This window comes from Ranitomeya imitator, chromosome 10, assembly GCF_032444005.1.
Source record: "Ranitomeya imitator isolate aRanImi1 chromosome 10, aRanImi1.pri, whole genome shotgun sequence".
NCBI classification, from domain to species: domain Eukaryota; kingdom Metazoa; phylum Chordata; class Amphibia; order Anura; family Dendrobatidae; genus Ranitomeya; species Ranitomeya imitator.
In genome coordinates this window covers 97281582-97309031 of record NC_091291.1, presented here as the reverse complement: position 1 = coordinate 97309031, position 27450 = coordinate 97281582, and the positions used below count along the sequence as shown (strand labels likewise).

The 27450-nt window shown below is 44.9% G+C and overlaps 1 protein-coding gene across 2 annotated transcripts in view; it reads left to right on the top strand.

Annotated features, from left to right (window-relative positions):
* LOC138651054 (myo-inositol 2-dehydrogenase-like) overlaps positions 1-25153 on the top strand; it is a 37236-nt gene extending 12083 nt beyond the window's left edge. For both annotated transcript variants that reach the window (XM_069740994.1, XM_069740996.1), the window contains 7 exons: positions 380-450; positions 5054-5162; positions 5333-5463; positions 9633-9740; positions 17385-17503; positions 23224-23380; positions 24751-25153. In XM_069740994.1, the coding sequence (XP_069597095.1) occupies positions 380-450; positions 5054-5162; positions 5333-5463; positions 9633-9740; positions 17385-17503; positions 23224-23380; positions 24751-24899 (844 nt within the window). In that variant the 3' untranslated portion in view covers positions 24900-25153. The remainder of the gene's footprint in view (positions 1-379; positions 451-5053; positions 5163-5332; positions 5464-9632; positions 9741-17384; positions 17504-23223; positions 23381-24750) is intronic.
* Positions 25154-27450: the final 2297 nt, after the last annotated feature.

Here is a 27450-nt window from a genome sequence, read left to right as displayed (position 1 = left end):
AGGTCACAGTGATTTGGTGAAAACCCTTTAACTATCACTATACCGACTTTAGATCAGTACTTTTACAGAATTGCTTCTCAACCTTTGAGGCTTCCCTCGCAAGTGAGGTGGCAGCTAGATTTTGAGGAGGCAGTGATCATAAGCTGCTCAGTCCTTTTAGTTTAACAGCTTAATAGACTCATTTTGTAGTTATGCTTGGTTTAGAAGGCAAAGAAATGAGAGATATTACTTATTTTATTATGGACTTCAACCACAGATGGTGCCTTCTTGATTTACCTATTGTGGCCTGGGCTTTAGATTAGTGGCTTTTATGAGACCCTAGTAGAAAAAGTTTGAGAAGTCACTCTTTGGATTCATAGCTGTGACATTTTTTCCGCAGAGTGTCTGGGGTGGTTATTTGTTCTCCACCAGAACTTGCAGCTGCCATGACCCTGGAGACTTTGAAAGCTGGTAAGTGATCAATGTCGTTTACACCAATATAGCCAATAACAGTATGTAGCATGTGTAGGTCAAAACAGCTCTGACCCATCTAGTAATAGTCTCCGTGAGACCTCTGATGGTTTCCTCCCGTATCTGGCATCAAGACATTAGCAGCAGATCCTGTTAGTTGCAAGGTGACAACTTCATGGATTAGACTCCTATTTACAGCACATGCCACAGGGGCTAGATCTGATTGAGATCATGGGAATTCGGAAGCCAAATCATCATCTTGGGCTCTTTGGTATGTTACATAAACCATTCAGATCATTACATTTTTGATCGAGGCTATGTTTTATTACATACGGTACCTGTTGTCTGTGTCTAACAGCACTGACCGGACATGAGCTAACTCATCATGTGATACATGCCGGATATATTATATTACATAGCCGTTATCTGTGTCTAACAGCAGTGACCGGAGCTGCGCTCCATCCACATGTGATACATGCTGGATATATTCCATTACATAGCCGTTATCTGTGTCTAACAGCAGTGACCGGAGCTGAGCTCCCTCCACATGTGATACATGCCGGATATATTATATTACATAGCCGTTATCTGTGTCTAACAGCAGTGACCGGAGCTGCGCTCCATCCACATGTGATACATGCTGGATATATTCCATTACATAGCCGTTATCTGTGTCTAACAGCAGTGACCGGAGCTGAGCTCCCTCCACATGTGATACATGCCGGATATATTATATTACATAGCCGTTATCTGTGTCTAACAGCAGTGACCGGAGCTGCGCTCCATCCACATGTGATACATGCTGGATATATTCCATTACATAGCCGTTATCTGTGTCTAACAGCAGTGACCGGAGCTGAGTTCCCTCCACATGTGATGCATGCTGGATATATTCTATTACATAGCTGTTATTTGTGCCTAACAGCAGTGACCGGAGCTGAGCTCCCTCCACATGTGATACATGCTGGATATATTCTATTACATAGCCGTTATCTGTGCCTAACAGCAGTGACCGGAGCTGCGCTCCCTCCACATGTGATGCATGCTGGATATACAGTTATATGAAAAAGTTTGGGCACCCCTATTAATCTTAAGCTTAATGTTTTATAAAAATTGTTTTTTTTGCAACAGCTATTTCAGTTTCATATATCTAATAACTGTTGGACACAGTAATGTTTCTGCCTTGAAATTAGATTTATTGTTCTAACAGAAAATGTGCAATCTGCATTCAAACAAAATTTGACAGGTGCATAAGTATGGGCACCCTTATCATTTTCTTGTTTTAAATACTCCTACCTACTTTTTACTGACTTACTAAAGCACTTTTTTTGGTTTTCTAACCTCATTGAGCTTTGGACTTCATAGCCAGGTGTATGCAATCATGAGAAAAGCTACTTAAAGTGGCCACTTGCAAGTTGTTCTCCTGTTTGAATCTCCTCTGAAGAGTGGCATCATGGGCTCCTCAAAACAACTGTCTAATGATCTGAAAACAAAGATTATTCAACATAGTTGTTCAGGGGAAGGATACAAAAAACTGTCTCAGAGATTTAACCTGTCAATTTCCACTGTGAGGAACATAGTAAGGAAATGGAAGAACACAGGTACAGTTCTTGTTAAGGCCAGAAGTGGCAGGCCAAGAAAAACATCAGAAAGGCAGAGAAGAAGAAGAATGGTGAGATCAGTTAAGAACAATCCTCAGACCACCTCCAGAGAGCTGCAGCATCAACTTGCTGCAGATGGTGTCACTGTGCATCGGTCAACTATACAACGCACTTTGCACAAGGGGAAGCTGTATGGGAGAGTGATGCGAAAGAAGCCGTTTCTGCAAGCACGCCACAAACAGAGTCGGCTGAGGTATGCAAAAGCTCATTTGGAGAAGCCAATTTCTTTTTGGAAGAAGGTCCTGTGGACTGATGAAACCAAGATTGAGTTGTTTGGTCATACAAAAAGGCGTTATTTATGGCGGCCAAAAAACACAGCATTCCAAGAAAAACACTTGCAACCCACAGTAAAATTTGGTGGAGGTTCCATCATGCTTTGGGGCTGTGTGGCCAATGCCAGCACCGGGAATCTTGTTAAAGTTGAGGGACGCATGGATTCCTCTCAGTATCAGCAGATTCTTGACAATAAGTTGAAGTTACGCAGGGGATGGATCTTTCAGCAAGACAATGATCCAAAACACCGCTCCAAATCTACTCAGGCATTCATGCAGAGGAACAATTGCACTGTTCTGGAATGGCCATCCCGGTCCCCAGACCTGAATATCATTGAACATCTGTGGGATCATTTGAAGAGGGCTGTCCATGCTCGTCGACCATCAAACTTAACTGAACTGGAATTGTTTTGTAAAGAGGAATGGTCAAAAATACCTTCATCCAGGATCCAGGAACTCATTAAAAGCTTCAGGTAGCGACTAGAGGCTGTTATTTTTGCAAAAGGAGGATCTACTAAATATTAATGTCTCTTTTCTGGTGGGGTGCCCATACTTATGCACCTGTCAAATTTTGTTTGAATGCAGTTTGCACATTTTCTGTTAGTACAATAAACCTCATTTCAAGGCAGAAACATTACTGTGTCCAACAGTTATTAGATATATGAAACTGAAATTGCTGTTGCAAAAAAACCAATTTTTATAAAACATTAATCTTAAGATTAATAGGGGTGCCCAAACTTTTTCATATAACTGTATTATATTACATAGCCGTTATCTGTGTCTGACAGCAGTGACCGGACCTGAGCTCCCTCCACACGCGGTACATGCCGGATATATTATATTACACAGCCGTTATCTGTGTCTAACAGCAGTGACCGGAGCTGAGCTCCCTCCACATGTGATACATGCTGGATATATTATATTACGTAGCCGTTATCTGTGTCTAACAGCAGTGACCGGAGCTGAGTTCCCTCCACATGCGATACATGCCGGATATATTCTATTACATAGTCGTTATCTGTGCCTAACAGCAGTGAGCGGAGCTGAGCTCCCTCCACATGTGATACATGCTGGATATATTCTATTACATAACCGTTATCTGTGTCTAACAGCAGTGACCGGAGCTGAGTTCCCTCCACATGTGATACATGCTAGATATATTCTATTACATAGCCGTTATCTGTGTCTAATAGCAGTGACCGGAGCTGCGCTCCCTCCACATGTGATACATGCTGGATATATTCTATTACATAGCCGTTATCTGTGCCTAACAGCAGTGACCGGAGCTGAGTTCCCTCCACATGTGATACATGCTGGATATATTCTATTACATAGCCGTTATCTGTGTCTAACAGCAGTGAGCGGAGCCGGGCTCCCTCCACATGTGATACATGCTGGATATATTCTATTACATAGCCGTTATCTGTGCCTAACATCAGTGACCGGAGCTGAGCTCCCTCCACATGTGATACATGCCGGATATATTATATTACATAACCGTTATCTGTGTCTAATAGCAGTGACCGGAGCTGAGCTCCCTCCACATGTGATACATGCCGGATATATTCTATTACATAGCCGTTATCTGTGTCTAACAGCAGTGACCGGAGCTGAGTTCCCTCCACATGTGATACATGCTGGATATATTATATTACATAACCGTTATCTGTGTCTAACAGCAGTGACCGGAGCTGAGTTCCCTCCACATGTGATACATGCTGGATATATTCTATTACATAGCCGTTATCTGTGCCTAACAGCAGTGACCGGAGCTGAGTTCCCTCCACATGTGATACATGCTAGATATATTCTATTACATAGCCGTTATCTGTGTCTAACAGCAGTGAGTGGAGCTGAGTTCCCTCCACATGTGATACATGCTAGATATATTCTATTACATAGCCGTTATCTGTGTCTAACAGCAGTGAGTGGAGCTGAGTTCCCTCCACATGTGATACATGCTAGATATATTCTATTACATAGCCGTTATCTGTGTCTAACAGCAGTGAGTGGAGCTGAGCTCCCTCCACATGTGATACATGCTGGATATATTCTATTACATAGCCGTTATCTGTGTCTAACAGCAGTGAGTGGAGCTGAGCTCCCTCCACATGTGATACATGCTGCATGGTCACGTGTTAGATTACGTCAATGGTCACGTGTTAGACTACGGGGTATGTAATTGACCAAGTCCCTTCCTACTAGTTTTGGAAATCCACAGTTTCCTTCATCCTTTCCCTAGGATTAGTGTCCACCTACTGTAAAAGAAAACATGGCTGATCAAACACATTCTTCTTCAGTTACTTTGTGGTCCAGGTCTGGTGCTCACTTTCCTATTGTAGGCGAACTTTGATGAGCTGTGTATTCTGACACTTGTATCTGATGGCTGTATACAAATATAACTGTATTTTGTGTAACATTAAGATCCTTGTGCGTTGGTTATGGGGTGCGTTGTTTACATAAAATTAAAATGTATTAATCGGTTTTGTATTCATTGTACCTGTCTGGAAACTGTATCAGACTGTGTTACTGGCGTGTCATATGCTCTAATAAATACTATGTGATTTAAAAAAAAAAAAAAGATCCTTGTGCATCGCTCTTTAGTACTGATGCATTTCTGCTGTTCATGAATTGACAAATTTTTGCACAGATCTGTGTGTTTATTTCAAGGGAAGGCTGTGCTGTGTGAGAAGCTGCTGAGCACGAGCAGGCAGACGGTGGAAGCGTGCTTTGATGAGGCTGAGAAACGGGGGAAACCTCTGGTCTGTGGCTTCTACAAGTAAGTTATACATCGGGGATGTGTCCTGCACATAGGTATTCTAGTGATGTGAGAAGCTGCAGTAATTGATCACAAGTACATAATCTTCACCATTAAAGGGGTTCTGGATTGGAGAGACATACGGTAAGTTGGAGACCGCATGCTTAAGGTTTATGTGTGTGTCTCCACAGGCGCTTTGATCCCGCATTGCAATATCTATTTAAAAAGATTCACCAGAAAAATGCTCTGGGCCGAATCCAGAAATTATCTGCAGTCAGCCGCACCTTCCCCTGCTCTTCTGTCAGCAAGATCCGGACGTCAGGTAAAGATGATATGGCGGCCGAGCAAAGTGGTGGGGTGAAAAGCAAGAATCATTGGCTATATCTGCAGTGCGGGGTTGTGTAATCTGGACACCGCGTTGAAATTGCAAAAAAAAAATGCTATTTCACATTTGTTTTTTGGGGGTTTTATTTACCAGGTTCATTATATGGTAAAACTGATCTGGCAATATGAATCTCTACATTATTATTATTATTATTATACATTTTTATAGCGCCATTTATTCCATGGCGCTTTACATGTGAATACGGGCAAATATAGACAAATACATTAAACATGAGCAGATAACAAGGCACACGAGTACATAAGGAGGGAGGACCCTGCCCGCGAGGGCTCACAGTCTGCAGGGGGTGGGTGAGGATACACTAGGAGAGGGAAGAGCTGGCTGTGCGGCTGTTCAGTAGGTTGAGGATCACTGCAGGCTGTAGGCTTGTCGGAAGAGATAAGTCTTCAGGTTCTTTTTGAAGGTTTCTATGGTAGGCGTGAGTCTGATGTGTTGGGGTAGAGAGTATGGGGGAAGCACGGGAGAAGTCTTGGATGCGGTTATGAGAAGAAGAGATGAGAGGGGAGTAGAGAAGGAGGTCTTGGGAGGATCGGAGGTTGCGTGTAGGTAGGTACCGGGAGACCATGTCACAGATGTATGGAGGAGACAGGTTGTGGATGGCTTTGTATGTCAGTGTGAGGGTTTTGAACTGGAGTCTCTGGGCGATAGGAAGCCAGTGAAGGGCTTGACACAGGGGAGAGGCTGGGGAATAGCGGGGGGACAGGTGGATTAGTCGGGCAGCAGAGTGTAGGATGGATTGAAGTGGTGCCAGAGTGCTAGAGGGGAGTCCAGAGAGTAGGAGGCTGCAGTAGTCGAGGCGGGAGATAAGGGCATGCACTAGCGTTTTTGCAGTGTTGCGGTCAAGGAAAGCACGGATCCGGGAAATATTTTTGAGTTTGAGACGACAGGAGGAGGCAAGGGCTTGGATATGTGGCTTGAAAGAGAGGGCAGAGTCGAGGATCACCCCGAGGCACCGGGCGTGTGGGACTGGGGAAAGTGAGCAGCCATTGACATTGATGGATAGGTCTGGTGGAGGGGTAGAGTGAGATGGGGAAAGATGATGAATTCTGTTTTGTCCATGTTCAGTTGTAGAAAGCGAGCAGAAAAGAAGGCTGAAATGGCAGACAGACAGTGCGGGATTTTGGTAAGCAAGGAGGAGAGGTCAGGTCTGGAGAGGTAGATCTGCGTGTCATCAGCGTAGAGATGGTACTGCAAACCGTGGGATTCTATCAGCTGTCCCAGGCCGAAAGTGTAGATGGAGAAGAGTAGGGGTCCTAGAACAGAGCCTTGAGGAACACCAACTGACAAGGGGCGAGGTGAGGAGGTGGTGTTGGGGAGGGAGACACTGAATGTTCGGTCTGTCAGATATGACGAGATCCAGGAAAGGGCCAAGTCTGTGATGCCAAGGGATGAGAGGATTTGTAGCAAAAGGGAGTGGTCTACAGTGTCAAAGGCAGAAGACAGGTCCAGGAGAAGGAGGACAGAGTAGTGTCGCTTGCTCCTGGCAGTTAGTAGGTCATTGGTGACTTTAGTTAGGGCAGTTTCAGTTGAGTGATGGGAACGGAAGCCAGATTGTAACCAATCAAAGAGGGAGCAGGAGGAGAAGTGGGAGGACAGTTCAAGATGGACGTGTTGCTCCAGCAATTTGGAGGCATAAGGGAGAAGAGATATTGGGCGATAGCTAGACACAGAGGATGGGTCGAGGGAGGGCTTTTTGAGGATGGGTGTGATCTTGGCATGCTTGGAGGATGAGGGAAAGACACCTGTTGTGAGTGAGAGGTTGAAGAGGTGCTTTAGGGTTGGGATGAAGACCTTGGAAAGGTTAGGGATGAGGTGGGATGGGAGCGGGTCAAGCGTGCAGGTGGTGAGGTGTGATCTTGACAGGAGGGTGGAGAGCTGATCTTCTGTCATGGTGGAGAAGCTGGCTTTTGAGGAGCAGGGTTGAGGAGCTAAGAGGGGTAGTGGGCGCTGTGGGCCAAAGCTTTCTCTGATCGTATCGATCTTCTGTTTAAAGAAAGAGGCGAAGTCATCAGCAGAAATGAGGGGGGAGGGAGGAGGTGCGGGGGGACGAAGTAGAGAGTTGAAAGTGTTGAAAAGCTGTTTAGGGTTGTGGGACAGGGAGGATATGAGAGATGAGAAGTAAGTTTGTTTTGCGGCAGTGAGCGCAGACTTGAAGCTGGCGAGGGACTGCTTGTATGCAGTGAAGTGGTCGGCAGAGTGGGATCGCTTCCATCTCCGCTCAGCAATCCTGGAAGCCCGTCTCAATTCTTTGGTCAGGCTGGTCAGCCAGGGCTGCCTGTTAATTGTACGAGTTTTACTATGCATGAGCGGGGCGGCCGAATCGAGTGTTGCTGTTATTGTGGTGTTATAAAAAGTGGCAGCAGCATCTGTGTCATGAAGGGAAGCTATGTCTGTGAGAGGGAGAAGGGACTCAGAGAGTGATTGTAAGTTGAGATGTTTGAGATTTCTGCGAGGGTGAGTGAGTTTGTGGAGTGGGGGTTGCACACTAGGAGAGGAGAGGGACGAGAATGTCAGTAGGTTGTGGTCAGACAGGGGGAGGGGTGTGTTAGTGAGATTAGTAAGGGAGCAGAGGCGGGTGAAGATGAGGTCCAGCGTGTGGCCATCTTTGTGAGTGGCCTCAGAGGACCATTGAGTGAGGCCGAAGGAGGCAGTCAGTGATAAAAGTTTAGAGGCAGCTGAGGTGAAAGTGTCAATGGGGACATTGAAATCACCCATGATGATAGTGGGGATGTCAACAGAGAGGAAATGAAGTAGCCAGGTGGTGAAGTGGTCGAGAAAGGTGGAGATGGCTAGTTCTGGGGGGCGGTAGATGACAGCCAGCTGGAGGTTGGAGGGGGAATAGATGCAGACAGAGTGCACCTCAAACGAGGGAAGATTAGCGGAGGGTGGTAGCGGTATTGGAGTGAAGGAGCAGGTGTCAGACAGGAGCAGGCCAACTCCTCCACCACGTTTGTTGCTGGGGCGAGGGGTGTGAGAGAGGTGGAATCCGCCATAGGAGAGCGCAGCTGGAGAGGCCAAGTCAGAGGGGGTGAGCCAGGTTTCGGTGAGGCCGAGGAAGGAGAGTTTGTTGGTGATGAAGAGGTCATGGATAAATGGCAGTTTGTTGCAGATGGAGCGTGCGTTCCATAGTGCTCCAAGTAGGGGGAGCGGGGGAGTGGGGGCTGGATGAATGGGTATGAGGTTATCATGGTTGGGAAAACGTGCGGAGGATCGTAGCAGGGGGTTAGAAATGAGTGTGGGGATAAGTTGGGGAGGGCCGGGATTTGGGGATATGTCACCAGCGATGAGGAGTAGCAGACAGAATATTAGAAGGTGGGAGCAGGATAGGAAATGATGTGGCCGTGTGTGTCTGGTGAAAAAGGATTGTATGTGGAGGAACAGTTCTGAGGAGAAGGTGAGATGGCTGGGGAGTATGGAGGAAGAAATGACTAGTTCCTTACTAGGTGGAGGGATTGCAGGAGATTGTAAGAAGGAAAGTAGTATGGGGGTGAAAGAGAAAAGAAACCGAAACATTGTAGTGGTTGGTATTCTGTTACCTTCCAGTCAATTCCAGTCTAATTCAAAATCATAATTAAAAAGATGTAATTTAAAAGATGGAAGTTAAAAGATGATTTGCAGCAGACTGAGTCTATAGCAGACTCCTGCATGTGAATATATCCCCAGTTAAGGGCAATCAGGTGTGAATGAGGAGGTGGCTGGGTATGGGAGACCAGATGTAGAGAGTTAAGCAAAGGTCATAAAGTGAGGGAGGGGTAGGACTGACCACTCAAAGATGCCAGGATCACACAATGAGATACATGAAAACAGGTCACGGAAACAAGCTGATAGGTAAGAAAGCATACTAAAAAGGATTATATGTACATCAGTACAATTATGCAGATACCACACTTTTTTTTAAGTGGTGATAAAAAAAATTGGAAATTAGTAAAAAAAAATAAATAAATTTGCTTGTGCCCCCATTTTCTAAACCCATTGTGCTTTATATTTTCGGGATATGGGGCTGTGTGCATGCTTATTGAGCAATGTGCAGGCTGTGTGCAATGTGAATAAAACAAACAGCTCTTTAATTTCGTCACTTTTTCTGACAGGAGGTATTTTCTATAGCTCAGCATTACACGATATAGACATTGTCTTCTGGTTACTTGGAGGGAGCCTGCCGGACACGGTCTTCTCCTTTGGACATGCTTTCTGCACAGGTAGGTCTAATTACACAGTCACATAATGAGCAAACACTTTTACTTCTTATTTAGGAAGGTTTTTGCTGTATTCTGAAATTGTATCTGATTTAACATGACATGGCAGATTTGTCTGCAATTAAGGCCTCAGTCAGACGTCCATGTTTCACTGTCCGAGGGGGGACTACGATACATGGACTGGCTGCAGGTCTTCTGTATGTATACGAGCCTGTTAATTTCAAGTCAGGAGACTCGCTGCTGGTCCGTGCATCACAGTCTGCCCTCCAAGCATGGTACATGTCTTAAAGAGGTTGTCCGGTCCAGATCGATAAATCTGCAGTCACTCTATGGGACCGCAGACTTATCAATTTAGACCGGACAACCCCTTTACGTTAACCCTTCCCAACCATAGACATATCCATACGTCCTGGCTGGGAAGGACTTCCCCACCTTGGACAAATGGATACATCATGGCAATTTTGAGTGAACAGGAGCTGTGCATGTACGATAGCCACGGGTGTTCAGCAAATCTGACAGCTGGCTTCCGACTCCCAGTGCCAGGAGTTGTTCACGCACTATTTCTGGCAATTTAACCCCACAAATGCATAGTCTAACAATCTTGTGTGTCTGAACTAACTGTTTATAAAGCATGCAATGCAATGTTTTATAACTGCGACAAGGCTGCAAAAAGATATATTTAAAAATAATTTCTTTATCGCCTCTCATTGGGGGACACAGGAACCATGGGTGTATGCTGCTGCCACTAGGAGGCTGACGCTATGGACAAAAAAAGTTAGCTCCTCCTCTGCAGTGTACACCCCACCGACTGGCATTCTACTCTTCAGATTAGCTTAGTGTCAGTAGGAGGTGGACACGGGTCTTTGATTAGACCCTTATCTACTTCAATGTGCGTCGTTTCTTTTCAGGTTTTTCCGGAGGGATACAGGGTGAGTAGTCACACCTGTAGTCCAACAAGGCGGACTATGAGTACGGTGTGTACTGCCACCCCGTATCCTCATAGATCCCTCAGCAGGACCATGATCCTGGCACACAAGCGTGCTCAGAAGTCCAGTCCTGGCTCCGTCCCCCACCCACTCGGCCACCAGAGCCTGTCGGTTGCGGAGACGAGGACATCCATCACCAGCTCCCTGGACGTCTCATTCCTCTTTCAGGTCAGTATCGGCGTGGGATGTTTAAGGTGAGTATTTCCCCATCTCAGATCTTTCACAGGGGGGGTCTTGCTAGGGGCTCCCAGAATACCTGTCGTCGTTGTTTGCATCCAGATGCAGCGGCACGGCCCGGGATTGCTGCGTCGCGCAGTGGCCTTCGCAGGCAGGCGCGTTCTTCTCCACATGCGGCCCTCTGCCTTCTATCCGGCGTTTCACGACCCCGGGATCGTTTTTTCAAATCCCGACCTCCAAGAGATCCCGCTCTAGTTCCGGGTTTCCTCGCAGCCATCGCTTCTCTTCTTAAAGGGAACCTGTCACCCCGAAAATCGCAGGTGAGGTAAGCCCACCGGCATCAGGGGCTTATCTAGAGCATTCTGTAATGCTGTAGATAAGCCCCCGATGTTACCTGAAAGAGGAGAAAAAGACGTTAGATTATACTCACCCAGGGGCGGTCCCGCTGCTGGTCCGGTCGGATGGGTGTCTCTGGTCCGCTGCGGCGCCTCCCATCTAAATTCCAAGACGTCCTCTTCTGATCTACAGCCACGGCTCCGGCGCAGGCGTACTTTGTCTGCCCTGTTGAGGGCAGAGCAAAGTACTGCAGTGCGCAGACGCCGGGCCTCTCTGACCTTTCCGGCGCCTGCGCACTGCAGTACTTTGCAGTACCGGAGCCGTGGCTGAAGATCAGAAGAGGACATCTTGGAATGAAGATGGGAGGCGCCGCGGCGGACCAGAGACACCCATCCGACCGGACCAGCAGCGGAACCGCCCCTGGGTGAGTATAATCCAACATCTTTTTCTCCTCTTTCAGGTAACATCGGGGGCTTATCTACAGCATTACAGAATGCTGTAGATAAGCCCCTGATGCCGGTGGGCTTACCTCACCCGTGATTTTCGGGGTGACCGGTTCCCTTTAAAGCCGGGGTAATCGTTCCCGTCCCAGAAAAAGAACGGTTCACAGGTTTCTACTCAAACCTTTTTGTGGTACCGAAAAAAGACGGCAGGGTTCGCCCCATTCTGGACCTCAAAGTGCTGAACAGGAGAGTTCGTCTGAGACACTTCAGGATGGCATCCATTCGTTCAGTAATTGCTTCCATAGAGGCTCAAAAATTTCTGTGTTCCATAGATATTCAGGACGCCTACCTCCATGTCCCAATATTCCCTGGACATCACTGATTCCTGCGCTTTGCAGTGCTTCAGGAACATTTTCAGTTCATCACCCTGCCGTTCGGTCACGCAACCGCCCCAAGAGTTTTCACAAAGATGGTGGCGCTGATGGCCATCTTGATGGTCAGAGGCCTGGTTCTGTTTCCATACCTCGACGACATTCTCATCAAGGCTCCGTCCTTTTCTCAGGCTCACGAAAGTCTGTCCATCGTTTTCGACACCCTAGCCCGTTTCGGGTGGCTGGTCAACCGGAAGAAGTCCTGCCTTATTCCTTCTCAGCGCATCATCTTTCTGGGCATGCTCTTCGACACTCGTCAGACCAAGGTCTTCCTTCCCAAGGACAAGAGATCCACTCTTTGTCGGGACATATGCTTGCTCCAGGGTCCTCAGCCTCCCTCCCTCCGATCGGCCATGAAGGTTCTGGGGAGGATGGTAGCATCATTAGAACTGATTCTCTTCGCCCAATTTCATTCGTGACCCCTTCAGCAAGCCATTCTGTCTCAGTGGGACAGGTCTGTCTTCTCCCTGGATCGTCCGATCTGACTCTCTTCTCGGGTCAAACAGTCTCTCAACTGGTGGCTGACATCACCTCTCATCTCCCAGGGCAGGTCCTTCCTTCCAGTTCACTGGCAAGTGGTGACGACGGACGCCAGCCTGCTCGGCTGGGGTGCGGTTTTTCGCCACCTGACGGTTCAGGGCCGTTGGTCGGCGCAGGAGTCATCTCTGCCGATCAGTGTCCTCGAGATTTGGGCCATCTTTCTGTCCCTCCGCCACTGGGAAAGGATTCTCAGGGGCCTACCGATCCGGATCCAGACGGACAACGCCGCGGCTGTGGCATATGTCAACCATCAGGGGGGGACTCGGAGCTCCTTGGCCCTGGCCGAGGTATCCAAGATCCTCCTCTGGGCAGAGGCAATGGTTCCGGTGATATCCGCGGTGCATATCCCCGGCGTGGACAATTGGGCCGCCGACTTCCTCAGCCACAAGGGCCTCGCGGCAGGGGAATGGTCCTTGCATCAGGAGGTCTTCCATCAGATTTGCCTTCGATGGGGGACTCCGGACGTCGACCTCACGGCTTCTCGAATGAACAGGAAGGTCCCGCAGTTCGTCTCCAGGTCTCGCGATCCTCTTGCAGTGGGAGTCGACGCTCTGGCCATTCCTTGGTCACAGTTCGTGCTACCCTACCTGCTCCCACCCCTTCCATTACTTCCCAAGCTGTTGAAAAAGATCAAAGCGGAAGGGCTGCCGGTCATTCTGATCGCCCCGGATTGGCCCAAGAGAGCTTGGTTCGCGGAGCTCGTCAATCTTCTCGCGGACGCTCCCTGGCGCCTTCCAGACAGGTCCGATCTGCCACCCGAATTCTCGGTCGCTCAGTTTAACGGCGTGGCTGTTGAGACCGCAGTTCTAAGAGCGTCCGGCCTTTCGGACCAGGTGATTCACACCATGATTCAGGCTTGGAAGCCTTTGTCTTCCAGGATCTACTATCGTACCTGGAAGGCTTACTTCCGTTGGTGCGACTCCAACCACGTTTCATCCATGTCCTTTTCCCTGCCTTCCATTTTGGCCTTCCTTCAGGCAGGACTGGATTCGGGCCTGGCTCTTAGTTCCCTGAAGGGCCAGGTCTCTGCGCTTTCCATCCTTTTTCAGAAGACTTAAGCCTCCCAACCACAGGTTAAGACCTTCCTTCAAGGATTAGCCCACGCTGTCCCTCCGTACAGGGCCCCTGTGGATTCATGGGATTTAAACCTGGTACTGGACGTTCTGAGGGTTTCCCCCTTTGAGCCTCTCAGGGAGATTCCCCTGTCAGTTCTATCTTGGAAGGTGGCCTTTCTTGTGGCCATCACTTCTATCTGCCGCGTTTCCGAGTTGGCGGCCCTGTCTTGCCGTCCTCCGTTCTTGGTCATTCACCAGGACAAGGTGGTCCTCAGGCCTCCACCTTCTTTCCTTCCTAAGGTGGTTTCCACCTTCCACCTCAATGAGGACGTCGTTCTACCTTCCTTTTGTCCAGCTCCGACTCATCCTCTGGAGCGATCGTTGAACAAGCTGGACCTCATCAGGGCAGTGAGGATCTACCTGGATAGAACGTCCACTTTCCGGAAGACGGATTCTCTTTTCGTCATTCCTGATGGCACGCGCAGAGGCCAACCGGCTTCTAAGGCAACTATTGCTCGCTGGATCAAAACGGCAATTCTGTAGGCTTACCGGGTCAAGAACAGAGTGCCCCCTCCTGGGATCAAGGCTCACTCTACCCGGGCAGTCGGCGCCTCCTGGTTTGTGCACCACAGGGCTTCAGCCCTACAGCTTTGCAAAGCGGCAACTTGGTCTTCCATCCACACGTTCGCCAAATTTTACAAGGTCCATACCTACGCTTCGGCAGACGCCAGCCTAGGCAGAAGGATCTTGCAGGCAGCAGTGGTGAGTCCTCTGACCTGATGGAAGTCTGTTTTTCCCACCCCAGGGACTGCTTTGGGACGTTCCATGGTTCCTGTGTCCCCCAATGAGAGGCGATAAAGAAAACAGGATTTTTGGTTGCTTACCGTAAAATGTTTCTTGGAGCCTCCATTGGGGGACACAGCTCCCTCCCAATGTTTCTGTTGTTTTATGTTCTATGGCTGTTCTCATGTTTACAGTTCTCAAGTTTGTGGTTATGGTTTTTCAACCTTGTTATTTATCTCCTACTGCTTTCTCACTAACTGAAGAGTATAATGCCAGTCGGTGGGGTGTACACTGCAGAGGAGGAGCTAACTTTTTTTGTGCATAGTGTCAGCCTCCTAGTGGCAGCAGCATACACCCATGGTTCCTGTGTCCCCCAATGGAGGCTCCAAGAAACAGATTTTACTGTAAGCATCCAAAAATCCTGTTTTTTTTTCACAAAATAATAAAAAATATATGTATGTGTATACACTGCTTAAAAAAATAAAGGGAACACTAAAATCCCACATCCTAGATATCACTGAATGAAATATTCCAGTTGTAAATCTTTATTCATTACATAGTGGAATGTGTTGAGAACAATAAAACCTAAAAATGATCAACGTAAATCACAACTAATATCCCACGGAGGTTTGGAGTTGGAATGATGCTCAAAATCAAAGTGAAAAATGAAGTTACAGGCTAATCCAACTTAAGTGGAAATGCCTCAAGACAAGGATATGATGCTCAGTAGTGTGTGTGGCCTCCACGTGCCTGTATGACATCCCTACAACGCCTGGGCATTCTCCTGATGAGGCGGTCGACGGTCTCCTGAGGGATCTCCTCCCAGACCTGGACTAAAGCATCCGCCAACTCCTGGACAGTCTGTGGTGCAACGTGACGTTGGTGGACGGTGCGAAACATAATGTCCCAGATGTGTTCAATTGGATTCAGGCCTGGGGAACGGGCGGGCCAGTCCATAGCTTCAATGCCTTCATCTTGCAGGAACTGCTGACACACTCCAGCCACATGAGGTCTGGCATTGTCCTGCATTAGGAGGACATTAGGGCCAACCGCACCAGCATATGGTCTCACAAGGGGTCTGAGGATCTCATCTCGGTACCTAATGGCAGTCAGGCTACCTTTGGCGAGCACATGGAGGGCTGTGCGGCCCTCCAAAGAAATGCCACTCCACACCATTACTGACCCACTGCCAAACCGGTCATGCTGAACGATGGTGTAGGCAGCAGATCGCTCTCCATGGCATCTCCAGACTCTGTCACGTCTGTCACATGTGCTCAGTGTGAACCTTCTTTCACCTGTGAAGAGCACAGGGCGCCAGTGGTGAATTTGCCAATCCTGGTGTTCTGTGGCAAATGTCAATCATCCTGCACGATGTTGGGCTGTGAGCACAACCCCCATCTGTGGACGGCGGGCCCTCAGCCATCCTCATGGAGTCGGTTTCTAACCTTTTGTGCAGATACATGCACATTTGTGGCCAGCTGGAGGTCATTTTACAGGGCTCTGGCAGTGCTCCTGTTCCTCCTTGCACAAAGGCGGAGGTAGCGGTCCTGCTGCTGGGTTGTTGCCCTCCTACACCCCCCTCCACGTCTCCTGGTGTTCTGGCCTGTCTCCTGGTAGCACCTCCAGCCTCTGGACACTACGCTGACAGACACAGCAAACCTTGCCACAGCTTGCATTGATGTGCCATCCTGGATGAGCTGCACTACCTGAGACACTTGTGTGGGTTGTAGAGTCCATCTCATGCTACCACAAGTGTGAAAGCACAACCAGCATTCAAAAGTGACCAAAACATCAGCCAGAAAGCATTGGTACTGAGATGTGGTCTGTTGTCCCCACCTGCAGAACCACTCCTTTGAGTGTTTCTTGATAATTGCCAATAATTTTCCATCTGTTGTCTATTCCATTTGCACAACAGCATGTGAAATTGATTGTCAATCAGTGCTGCTTCCTAAGTGGACAGTTTGATTTCACAGAAGTTTGATTTACTTGGAGTTATAGTCTGTTGTTTTAAGTGTTCCCTTTATTTAACTTTTGTTGTCCTTTCTCATTCTCGGGTCCTCTACCAGAGGCCTGGGAGTTTGAGGGTTCTGAGTCCCCACTCAGGTCTGTCATCTGTTAGATATAGAGAGCTTCCACGTTACATGTAGAGCAAAGACTCTGGAAAAGCACTATGGCTCCTTGTCCCCAAAAGAAATTCAGCAAATTCTGCACTCCTAAATTCAAATGATCCCTTCACATCAAGTCAAATCATCACTACACCTTTAGATAAGTTCCCAAATGGGTATAATTTCCTAAATGAGGGATTCTGCTCTTCTAGCACGTAGGGGTTCTGTATGTGTAGTCCTCAAACTATTCTAAGAAAATCTGGGCTCCAGGAGGCAAATGGCGCTCCGTCAATCCTGAGTCTCTTTGTGTGACTAAGCAGACATATATGAGGTATTTCTACATTCAGCAGAAATTGTGTGGCAAATTTTGCACTAAAACGAAATTTTAGTGGTAAAAATGTAATTATTTTTTCTTCACTGCCCAATGGTATAAAATTCAGTTACTCTCCTGTGGTTTTAATATGATCACTGCACCCCTAGATGAATTCATTGAGAGGTGTAGTTTGTAAAATGGGGTCACTTAAGGCCGTTCAGCTGCTGTGGCACCTCAGGGGCTCTCCCAATGGGTCATCACAGCTGCAAATCATGACAGATTGTGAATGAAGTTGATTCTGCTGAATGTGCATTGATTTATATAAACCCCCAATACATGGAATATTGGATTTCTGCAACAAATCTGCCAACATAGTTGTAGAGCGGATCCTCATCTTTAAGTTCAGGAGTGATATGGGAGAGAATGGATTGCTTTGCATATGATCTTGCAGTAATATGAGAATTTCTTTCTTCCTAAGACATGACTACCTTGAAGGATGTGGACACTGTCAGCATCAGCATGAAGTTCTCCAGTGGAGCCATCGTGAACTTAGACATCAGTCAGCACTGCACCAAATCGTGTGATCAGAGACTAGAGGTAATGTCACCTATGGTTGCTGCAGGGAATATATGGCTGAATTAACCCCAAGAACCACAAAAACCAGCTCTGCCATACACAGCAATGTCTTCATGTCTGTTCTTAGCTAAGTCATTAAAAGCAAAGGGTGGATTTGAACTTCCATTTTTTTATACTAGTACCTCTGGAACTAGTATAGTATTACATCCTGTTGTAAAATTACTGATCTATTAAATACAAACCTGGGCGAAGGGCTCCTGTGTCTTCAAAATGGCATCTATTCTTCTCGGTACACCTGGACATATTTTTTTATAGAGCGCCGCAGGGAAGTTGTCCCAAACATCTTGGAAAACTAAACACAGATCTTCTGTGGATGTAGATTGGGGCAAATCCTTCTGTGTCTTCATGTATTCTCAGACAGACTCAATAATGGGTGGGGTGGGAGCAATATCATTATTTCTGATACTCCTAAGGCCACGCGCACACGTTGCGGAAAGTGTTGCGGATTTTTCCGGACTGATTTTGGTAAATCCGCAGGTAAACCGCACTGCGGATTTACCACAATTTTTTTGCGGATTCCACCTGCGGTTTTACACCAGCGGATTCCTATTATGGAGCAGGTGCAAACCGCTGTGGAATTCGCACAAAGAATTGACATGCTGTGGAATAAACAATGCTACGTTTCTGCATGTTTTTTTTTTCGCAGGATGTGCACTGCGGATTTTGTTTGCCATAGGTTTACATGGTACTGTAAACTCATGGAAAACTGCTGCGAATCCGCAGCGGCCAATCTGCACAATGTGCACATACCCTAAGGTTTTTTTTTTACGCTGAAGATAGCTCTTCATGACAGTGGCTGTATGTTTGGGTTTTTGCCTGCTGCAGAATAAATTTGGAGTTGCCTCCCAAATGTATAAGTGTCTGCATGAATTTCTCAGCATTGAAAACACCATTAATCTTGACCAAATCCCCAACCAAATTTGCTGAATTTCAGTCCGAAACTTGCAAGGACCCTCCGCCATGCTTTACTGCTTCCTGCAGACACTCATTATTGCACCGCACGCCAGTCCTTCGGTGAACAAACTGCTGAAGGTCTGGATGTTTTCACTCATCAGTCCAGAGCAGCTGCTGCCGTTTTTCTACACCTATGTTTTCATGTACATGTGAGTTATATGATCTTGTTTCCATGTGAAAGGTGTGGCTTTTAGGTTGCAATTCTATGAAGACCATGACTGGTCAGTCTTCTCTGAACAGTAGATGGGCGTACGGGGTCCCACTGGTTTCTGCCAATTTTGAGCTTATGGCACTGCTGCTCATCTTCCGATTTCAAAGACAAGTACGCTTTGTGTCTTTCATCTGCTTCATTAAGTTTCCTTTGCCAACCACCGCACTGTGGTCCGCAACATTTTTCTGTGCTCCTTCAAAAATAACTTGAACGGCACATCTTCACCCCTCAGTCTGCTCCGAAGCCTTTGCATGGGAGAGACCGTTCTCATGCACTATGACTACCTTGTATCTTGTTGCTGTGCTCAGTCTTTCTATGGTGGATAACCTGTGACATGGCACGGTCTTCCACAATTTCACTCTTGTAGCAGAGTTTGGCTGTTCCTCACCCAGTTTTAAGCTTCCTTACACCGCTATTTCAGTTTGAATGTGTTCCACCCTACATATGAAAATTGAAAATAATGATTGTTCGATTCTTACTTTTTTGCATTTTTTCCACTCCTGCCTAAAACTTTTGAGAAGTACTGTATATTTTTCATTTTATAGGTATTTATTAATTCATTAACCCCTTAGTAAATGTAGTCGTAGCTATATGCCTGTGCTATGGCAGATGAGCTGAGTTATACTGCCGACATCTGCCTGTAACTGATAGCTCCATGGCGCTCCCATCTTGGTACTCCTGCAAAGCCCAACCATTATTTGAACTACAGTTGTGTGAAAAAGTGTTTGCCCCCTTCCTGATTTCCTACTCTTTTGCATGTTTGTCACACTTAAATGTTTCAGATTAGACAAAGATAACACAAGTAAACACAAAATGTAATTTTTAAATGAAGTTCTTTATTATTAAGGGAAAAAGAAATCCAAACCTATAGGGCACTATGTGAAATAGTGATTGCCCCCCCCACCCTTTAAAATATAAATTACGTGTGGTTTGTCACATCGTTGGGAAGCTGCGTTCAAATTCCCTAGCCGCACCCTGGCCTGATAGCAGCCATATCTGTCCTCAATCAAGAAATCACTTAAATAGGATCTGCCTGACAAAGTGAAATAGACCAAAACATCCTCAAAAGCTAGACATTATGCTGCTATCCAAAGAAATTCTGGAACAAATGAGAAACAAAGTAAATGAGATCTATAAGTCTGGAAAAGGTTATAAAGCCATATCTAAAGGTTTGGGACTCCCGTGAACCACAGTGAGAGCCATTATCCATAAATGGTGAAAACATGGAACAGTGGTGAACCTTCCCAGTAGTGGCCGGTGACCAAAATTACCCCTAGAGTGCAGCGACAACTCATCAAAGAGGTCACAAATGACCCCACAACACCATCTAAAGAACTGATAGGCTAAGAAGGTCCTATAAGTTATATGGGAGTAAAATAGAACATATAGCCAACTGATAAACTCCCATGTAGAAAAATTACACTTTATTGAGAATTTAACTTGATCAAGCACAAACATAAAACCAAGATTATAAAGAGAATCTGCTGCAAAATATGTCGCTGGTAAACATATAATGATTTATATTATAGAAGCGTTCACTAGATTTCACATCAGATGCATATAGGACAACATTACAAGCCCATATGGAGAAATGTGCTGTTATATTAATAAGACGTCTCCGGAGAAGCACATATTACCCGTAGATATCTCTGTCTCCTATTCATGAAACAGCAATACGTAGCACAGTGTCTCCACCTAGTGGAGTCAGATGAGAATCATATACCGTATATATATTCTATATATGCAGATTGTCCTATTTTTTGTGACTGTCATTATGATTCTCATCTGATATTAGATAGAGATATGTAATATGTGTTTCTCCTGAGACGTCTTATTAATATAACAGCACATTTCTCCATATGGACTTCTTGTTCTGTATGTATCTGATGTGAAGTCTAGTGAACGTTTCTATAATAAACTATTATATGCTTACCAGCAACATACTTTGCAGTAGATTCTCTTTTTTTTTTAATCAAATAGATTTTTATTGATTTATAAAATGCAATAAACATTTAAAAGTAACACATGCGTGTTTCAATTCCCCCCCCAGCATTAACCCCCTTTACCCATCCCACCCCCCCTTCATCCCCACCCCCCCTTCATCCTCATCCCCCCTTCATCCCCATCCCTCGCCCCTTTCCCACTTAGACAGCTCACGTCCTTCTTTTAACATGTCTTATAGCATTATATACTTTAGTATAATATAATGTCCTTCATTATGAATTTATATACCATTATTTTATAGGCAAAACCTCCTCAGGCCTATTTTCCCTTAATCTCCTCCTAACCCAGTTCCAACCAAGGCGCCCACAATTTGTCATACAGAACCCTTTTCCCTCTTTTCTGATATACTCCCTTTTCTAAGGCTATGATCTTCCCCGCATACTTGATGTATTCTCTCCTCGAGAGAGGCTCCTCTTTCATCCAGTTTCTTGCTATGACCTTCCGAGCCATGTATGTAGATTCTCTTTTTAATCTTGGTTTTATGTTTGTATTTGATCAATAAAGTGTAATTTTTTAATTTTTCTACATGAGAATTTTTCTGTCAGCTACAACATCCAAAGAACTGCAGTCTTCACTTGCCTCAGTTAAGGTCAGTGTTCATGACTCCACCATAAGAAAGAGACTGGGCAAACATCACCTCTGATCAATAAGAACATGAAGGCTCGTCTCAGTTTTGCCAGAAAACATTTTAATGATCCCCAAGTCTTTTGGGCAAATACTCTGTGGACTAACGAGACAAAAGTTAAAGCTTTCAGAATGTGTATATCACATTACATCTGGCGTACAAGTAACACAGCATTTTAGAATCGGAACATCATACCAACAGTAAAATGTGGTGGTAGTGTGATGCTCTGGGGCTGTTTTACTGCTTTAGGATCTGGAAGACTTGCTGTGATAAATGGAACCATGACTTCTGTTGTCTACCAAATAATCCTGAAGGAGAATGACCGGCTATCTGTTTGTGACAGTGCACTTGGGTTGTGCAGCAGGACAATGATCCAAAACAGACCAGCAAGTCCACCTCTGAATGGCTTAAGAAAACTAAATTTAAGATCTTGGAGTGGCCTAGTCAAAGTCCTGACCTTAATGCGATGGAGATGCTGTGGCATGACCTTAAAAAGGTGATTCATGCTCTGAAACCCTCCAGTGTTGCTGAATTACAACAATTCTGCAAAGCTGAGTGGGCAAAATTTCCTCCAGAGCCTTGTAAAAGACTCATTGCCAGTTATCGCAAACGCTTGATTGCAGTTGTTGTTGCTAAGGGAGACTCAACCAGTTATTAGGTTTAGAGGGCAATCACTTTTTCACACAGGACCCTGTAGGTTTGGATTTCTTTATACCTTAATAAAGACCTTCATTTATAAACTGCATTTTGTGTTACTTGTTATTTTTGTCTAATATTGAAATTTGTTTAGTGATCTGAAACATTTAACTGTCACAAATATGAGTAGGAAATTAGGAAGGGGGCAAACACTTTTTCACACAACTGTATGAGACAGTAACTGTAACAGAGTTATTGCAGTATGTAAAGCTAGGGTTCAAGCCCCCTCCCCCCCTAAGTAAACTAAAAAATTAAGTAAAATATAAAAAAAAGTTATAAAAATATATATTAAAAAAAAAAAATCACACTCTTTTCCCATTTAAAAAATAAAATAATGTAAAAGTCGGGTATATTGAAATAGAAAAGGGTACGTAAAGCGTACAGGAAATGTTGTTTAAGTGGGGGGAAAAACAAACTCCACAATTGCTGGTTTTCAGCTGCTACACGTCTCACAGAAAATGCAATAGAAACTAATAAAACATCATATGTACCTCAACACGGTATCAGTAAAAAATACCAGCCCGCCACACAAAATATTCCTTCAGCCAGCTTCCATTTTCAAAAAATAAACCACCCAAACAAAAATGTATTTTTTTTTTTACAAAGTTCAGATTTGTTTTAACCACACAAAAAAAAAACCAAAAGAAACCTATACAACTTTGATATTGCAGGATTCATACTGACCTGAAATATCATATTGACAGGTCGTTCTATGAACACTGTAAAGAGGTCTGTGAAAAAAATCACACTGCACGCGGATGATATTGGAGTGTCCTCTCATTTTCACGGACTGACAGAATTCAGAAGGTGGAGAGCATCTTTTTTTTTCCTCCACGTACGAGAAAAACTAATGAGACTTGGACCGAACTCTCAAAGTCTAATCAAAATAATCAGATCATTTTTCTCGTATTTGGAAAATACTGATGTGTGCATGAGGCTTTATACAGCACATGTCCTCCTAGAGGAGAGACACTTACTGTAACCACTCTCCGCGCTGGCCAAGAAATGAGGATCCTCAATAGAAGACCTCCCACTCATTAAGCATGTCCTAAAGGGTGTTTAAAGAGGGTTTTCTCAAATATGAAAGGTCCTGGTGATGTTTGCTGAAGGCCAGCTCACAGACCTGGAGGTTTAGCAATGGCTCCTTGGCTATTGGTTCCATGTAACATGTCATTGCTTTCTTCTTCCTAGTTGTATGGTTTACAAGGATCGTTACGTTTAGACAATCAGAACCCGTTGTGCATTATAGAGAATGGCTCATCTTTCCCTACGCCCTACCAAACTCACAACGAGAGATACAGAGAAGCCTACAAAGAGCTCTTCAGACATTTCATCCGCACCATCAGAGGTCAGTGCAAAAGCCACGTTTCTATGTTCTTATTCCAACTTATCAATGATCTCGGTGAAGAAGTTATATCATTGATGATAAACAACCACTCCTCTGTGCCAGCGCAGATATGGTTATATAACACAGGCTTTACAGATTAGATAATGTAATGCATGTACACAGTGAGTGCACCAGCACAATAGTGAGTGCAGCTCTGGAGTATAATACAGGATGTAACTCAGGATCAGTAATGTAATGTATGTACACAGTGGGTGCACCAGCACAATAGTGAGTGCAGCTCTGGAGTATAGTACAGGATGTAACTCAGGATCAGTAATGTAATGTATGTACACAGTGAGTGCACCAGCACAATAGTGAGTGCAGCTCTGGAGTATAGTACAGGATGTAACTCAGGATCAGTAATGTAATGTATGTACACAGTGGGTGCACCAGCAGAATAGTGAGTGCAGCTCTGGAGTATAATACAGGATGTAACTCAGGATCATTATAGGATCAGTAATGTACTGTATGTACACAGTGACTGCACCAGCAGAATAGTGAGTGCAGCTCTGGAGTATAATACAGGATGTAACTCAGGATCAGTAATGTACTGTATGTACACAGTGACTGCACCAGCAGAATAGTGAGTGCAGCTCTGGGGTATAATACAGGATGTAACTCAGGATCAGTACAGGATAAGTAATGTAATGTATGTGCACAGTGACTGCACCAGCAGAATAGTGAGTACAGCTCTGGGGTATAATACAGGATGTAACTCAGGATCAGTACAGGATAAGTAATGTATGTACACAGTGACTGCACCAGCAGAATAGTGAGTGCAGCTCTGGAGTATAATACAGGATGTAACTCAGGATCATTATAGGATCAGTAATGTACTGTATGTACACAGTGACTGCACCAGCAGAATAGTGAGTGCAGCTCTGGAGTATAATACAGGATGTAACTCAGGATCAGTAATGTACTGTATGTACACAGTGACTGCACCAGCAGAATAGTGAGTGCAGCTCTGGAGTATAATACAGGATGTAACTCAGGATCAGTACAGGATCAGTAATGTAATGTATGTACACAGTGACTGCACCAGCAGAATAGTGAGTGCAGCTCTGAAGTATAATACAGGATGTAACTCAGGATCAGTACAGGATCAGTAATGTAATGTATGTACACAGTGACTGCACCAGCAGAATAGTGATTGCAGCTCTGGGGTATAATACAGGATGTTACTAAGTACAAGATAAGCAATGTAATTTATTTACAATGTGATTAAAAAATCACAATAGTCGGTGACGGTTACGTCCATAGACCTTCAGGTTGTCACAATACATATCGCCTGCAGAAGTTACATAACTTGATGTGCTTATATTTTCCAGGCATATCACACCCAATCATTACCAAAGAGCAGTATGTCTGTGCGCTGAGAGTGGCGTCAGCTGCTGAAAAGTCCTGGCAGAGTGGCTCTGCTGTCGACATGACAAATGAAGCTGTGGACATATGCATTATCAAGACTGAGGTTATATGACGCTATAGCCTTATTCCCAAGGCTCAATTCTGGGGGAAGATATTGGCCTAAAACTCCTTGTATTTTCCCCCGTGTATAGCCGTGGCCTCTAGAAATACTAACTTGCAATTGACTTTCAGTTTGGCACTGCCCTGACAGTGCACAGTGATGGCCTTCCTTTGTATCCAAAGTAATAATCTTTATTTTTCCTTTCTTCATGAGGGAGATCTTTCTTTGCTAAAATCATCAATACAGAAACAAAGAAATTTATATGGTAACGTGAACATGTCCTCTGTCATTTTGGAAAATAATTCACTGTTCAGTCACAAAATCCCCGTCATCGGGCACCATATGAGGGTCAGGGTTACTGTTACCAGCTGACACATGCGGCTTTGAAGTGGATACATTACCCTAAAATTGCTTATCAAAGAAATGTTCTTGGTGAAACATGGAATTTACAGTTGAAACCAGAAGTTTACACACAATATATATAAAGATACATATTCATGTTTTTCTCAATATGTGACATGAAATCAGAATAAACCTTTCCCGTTTTAGGTTAATTAGTATTACCATAATTATTAATATTTGCCAAATGCCAGAATAATGAGAGAGAGAATGTTTTAAGGCATTTTTATTATTTTTCTCTGTCCCCCATGACGGCACCACGGAGAGAGGGGATCCGCCCACCAAGGACAGGAAACCTACAGATAAAAAGGCGGTACCACTCTCCCGCATCAGTTGGTTTCCTGTCCTTGATGGGAGACCTACAGACTTGCCAACAGGACTGATGCCATCAGCCTAGCATATTCATCAAGTGGAATGTCCGTCCCGGGAGATGTCAAGGCTCACTCAACGAGAGCAGTAGCAACTTCTTGGGCGGAGCTTCAATTGACCAGATATGTAGAGCTGCTACCTGGTCTTCACCATCTATAATAATAATCTTTATTTTTATATAGCGCTAACATATTCCGCAGCCCTTTACAGGTTGCACACATTGTCATTGCTGTCCCCGTTGGGGCTCACAATCTAAATTCCCTATCAGTATGTCTTTGGAATGTGGGAGGAAACCGGAGTGCCCGGAGGAAACCCACGCAAACACGGAGAGAACATACAAACTCTTTGCAGATGTCCTTAGTGGGGCTTGAACCCAGGACTCCAGCGCTGCAAGGCTGCTGTGCAATCCACTGCGCCACCGTGCTGCCCTCTACATTTTATAGGCACTGAAAACAGAAGGAATCGGGTCAATAAAAATAGGGGTATACACATACCAAATAAAGATCTAATTAAACCATGATAATAACCTAGTTCTAATCCTATTTTACCCATTAGATGGACACAATAACTGTTCAGTACAGAAAAATATGAAAATCCGATAAAAAAATGTACACAAGAACAAAGTATAAAAAATACAAATTTTATTAAAGAAAAAACACAAAAAACAGTAACATACAAAACAACAAAATACTAAACCTGGTAGGTGTCACAGAGTGGGAAACCAAAAATTTGTATTTTTTATACTTTGTTCTTGTGTACATTTTTTTTTATCGGATTTTCATTTTATAGGCACTATAGATTGGACTTTATCTCCTCTTCAGACTTTACCTTCGGTAAAAGGGTTCTGGAAGCGGTGGTCCCTCCCTGAATGTACAATCTCCGTGGTGCCGTCATGGGCGTCAGAGAAAAATATAGTTCTTACCGATAACGGTATGTCTTTGAGCCCATGACGGCACCCGTACATCACCCCCCCCTCCTCCCGTCCCTTCACTTATGGGTGTGCACACTAATATAGTGCCATATGCTAATTACCTGAATAAGTCACGCGGTATCTCAATTAAGTTTAAGTAATGTTAAAGTAAGACTCTATTTCCTAGTCTCCCATCGTTCTCTAGTAAACAACTGATGCGGGAGAGAGGTACCGCCTTTTTATCTGTAGATTTCTTGTCCTTGGTGGGCGGATCCCCACCGCCCGTGATTCTCTCCGTGGTGTCATGGGCTCAGAGAAATACCGTTATCGGTAAGAAATATATATATATATATATATATATATATATATATATATATATATATATATATATATATACATACAGTGGGGCAAAAAAGTATTTAGTCAGTCACCAATAGTGCAAGTTCCACCACTTAAAAAGATGAGAGGCGTCTGTAATTTACATCATAGGTAGACCTCAACTATGGGAGACAAACTGAGAAAAAAAAATCCAGAAAATCACATTGTCTGTTTTTTTAACAATTTATTTGCATATTATGGTGGAAAATAAGTATTTGGTCAGAAACAAAATTTAATCTCAATACTTTGTAATATATCCTTTGTTGGCAATGACAGAGGTCAAACATTTTCTGTAAGTCTTCACAAGGTTGCCACACACTGTTGTTGGTATGTTGGCCCATTCCTCCATGCAGATCTCCTCTAGAGCAGTGATGTTTTTGGCTTTTCGCTTGGCAACACGGACTTTTAACTCCCTCCAAAGGTTTTCTATAGGGTTGAGATCTGGAGACTGGCTAGGCCACTCCAGGACCTTGAAATGCTTCTTATGAAGCCACTCCTTCGTTGCCC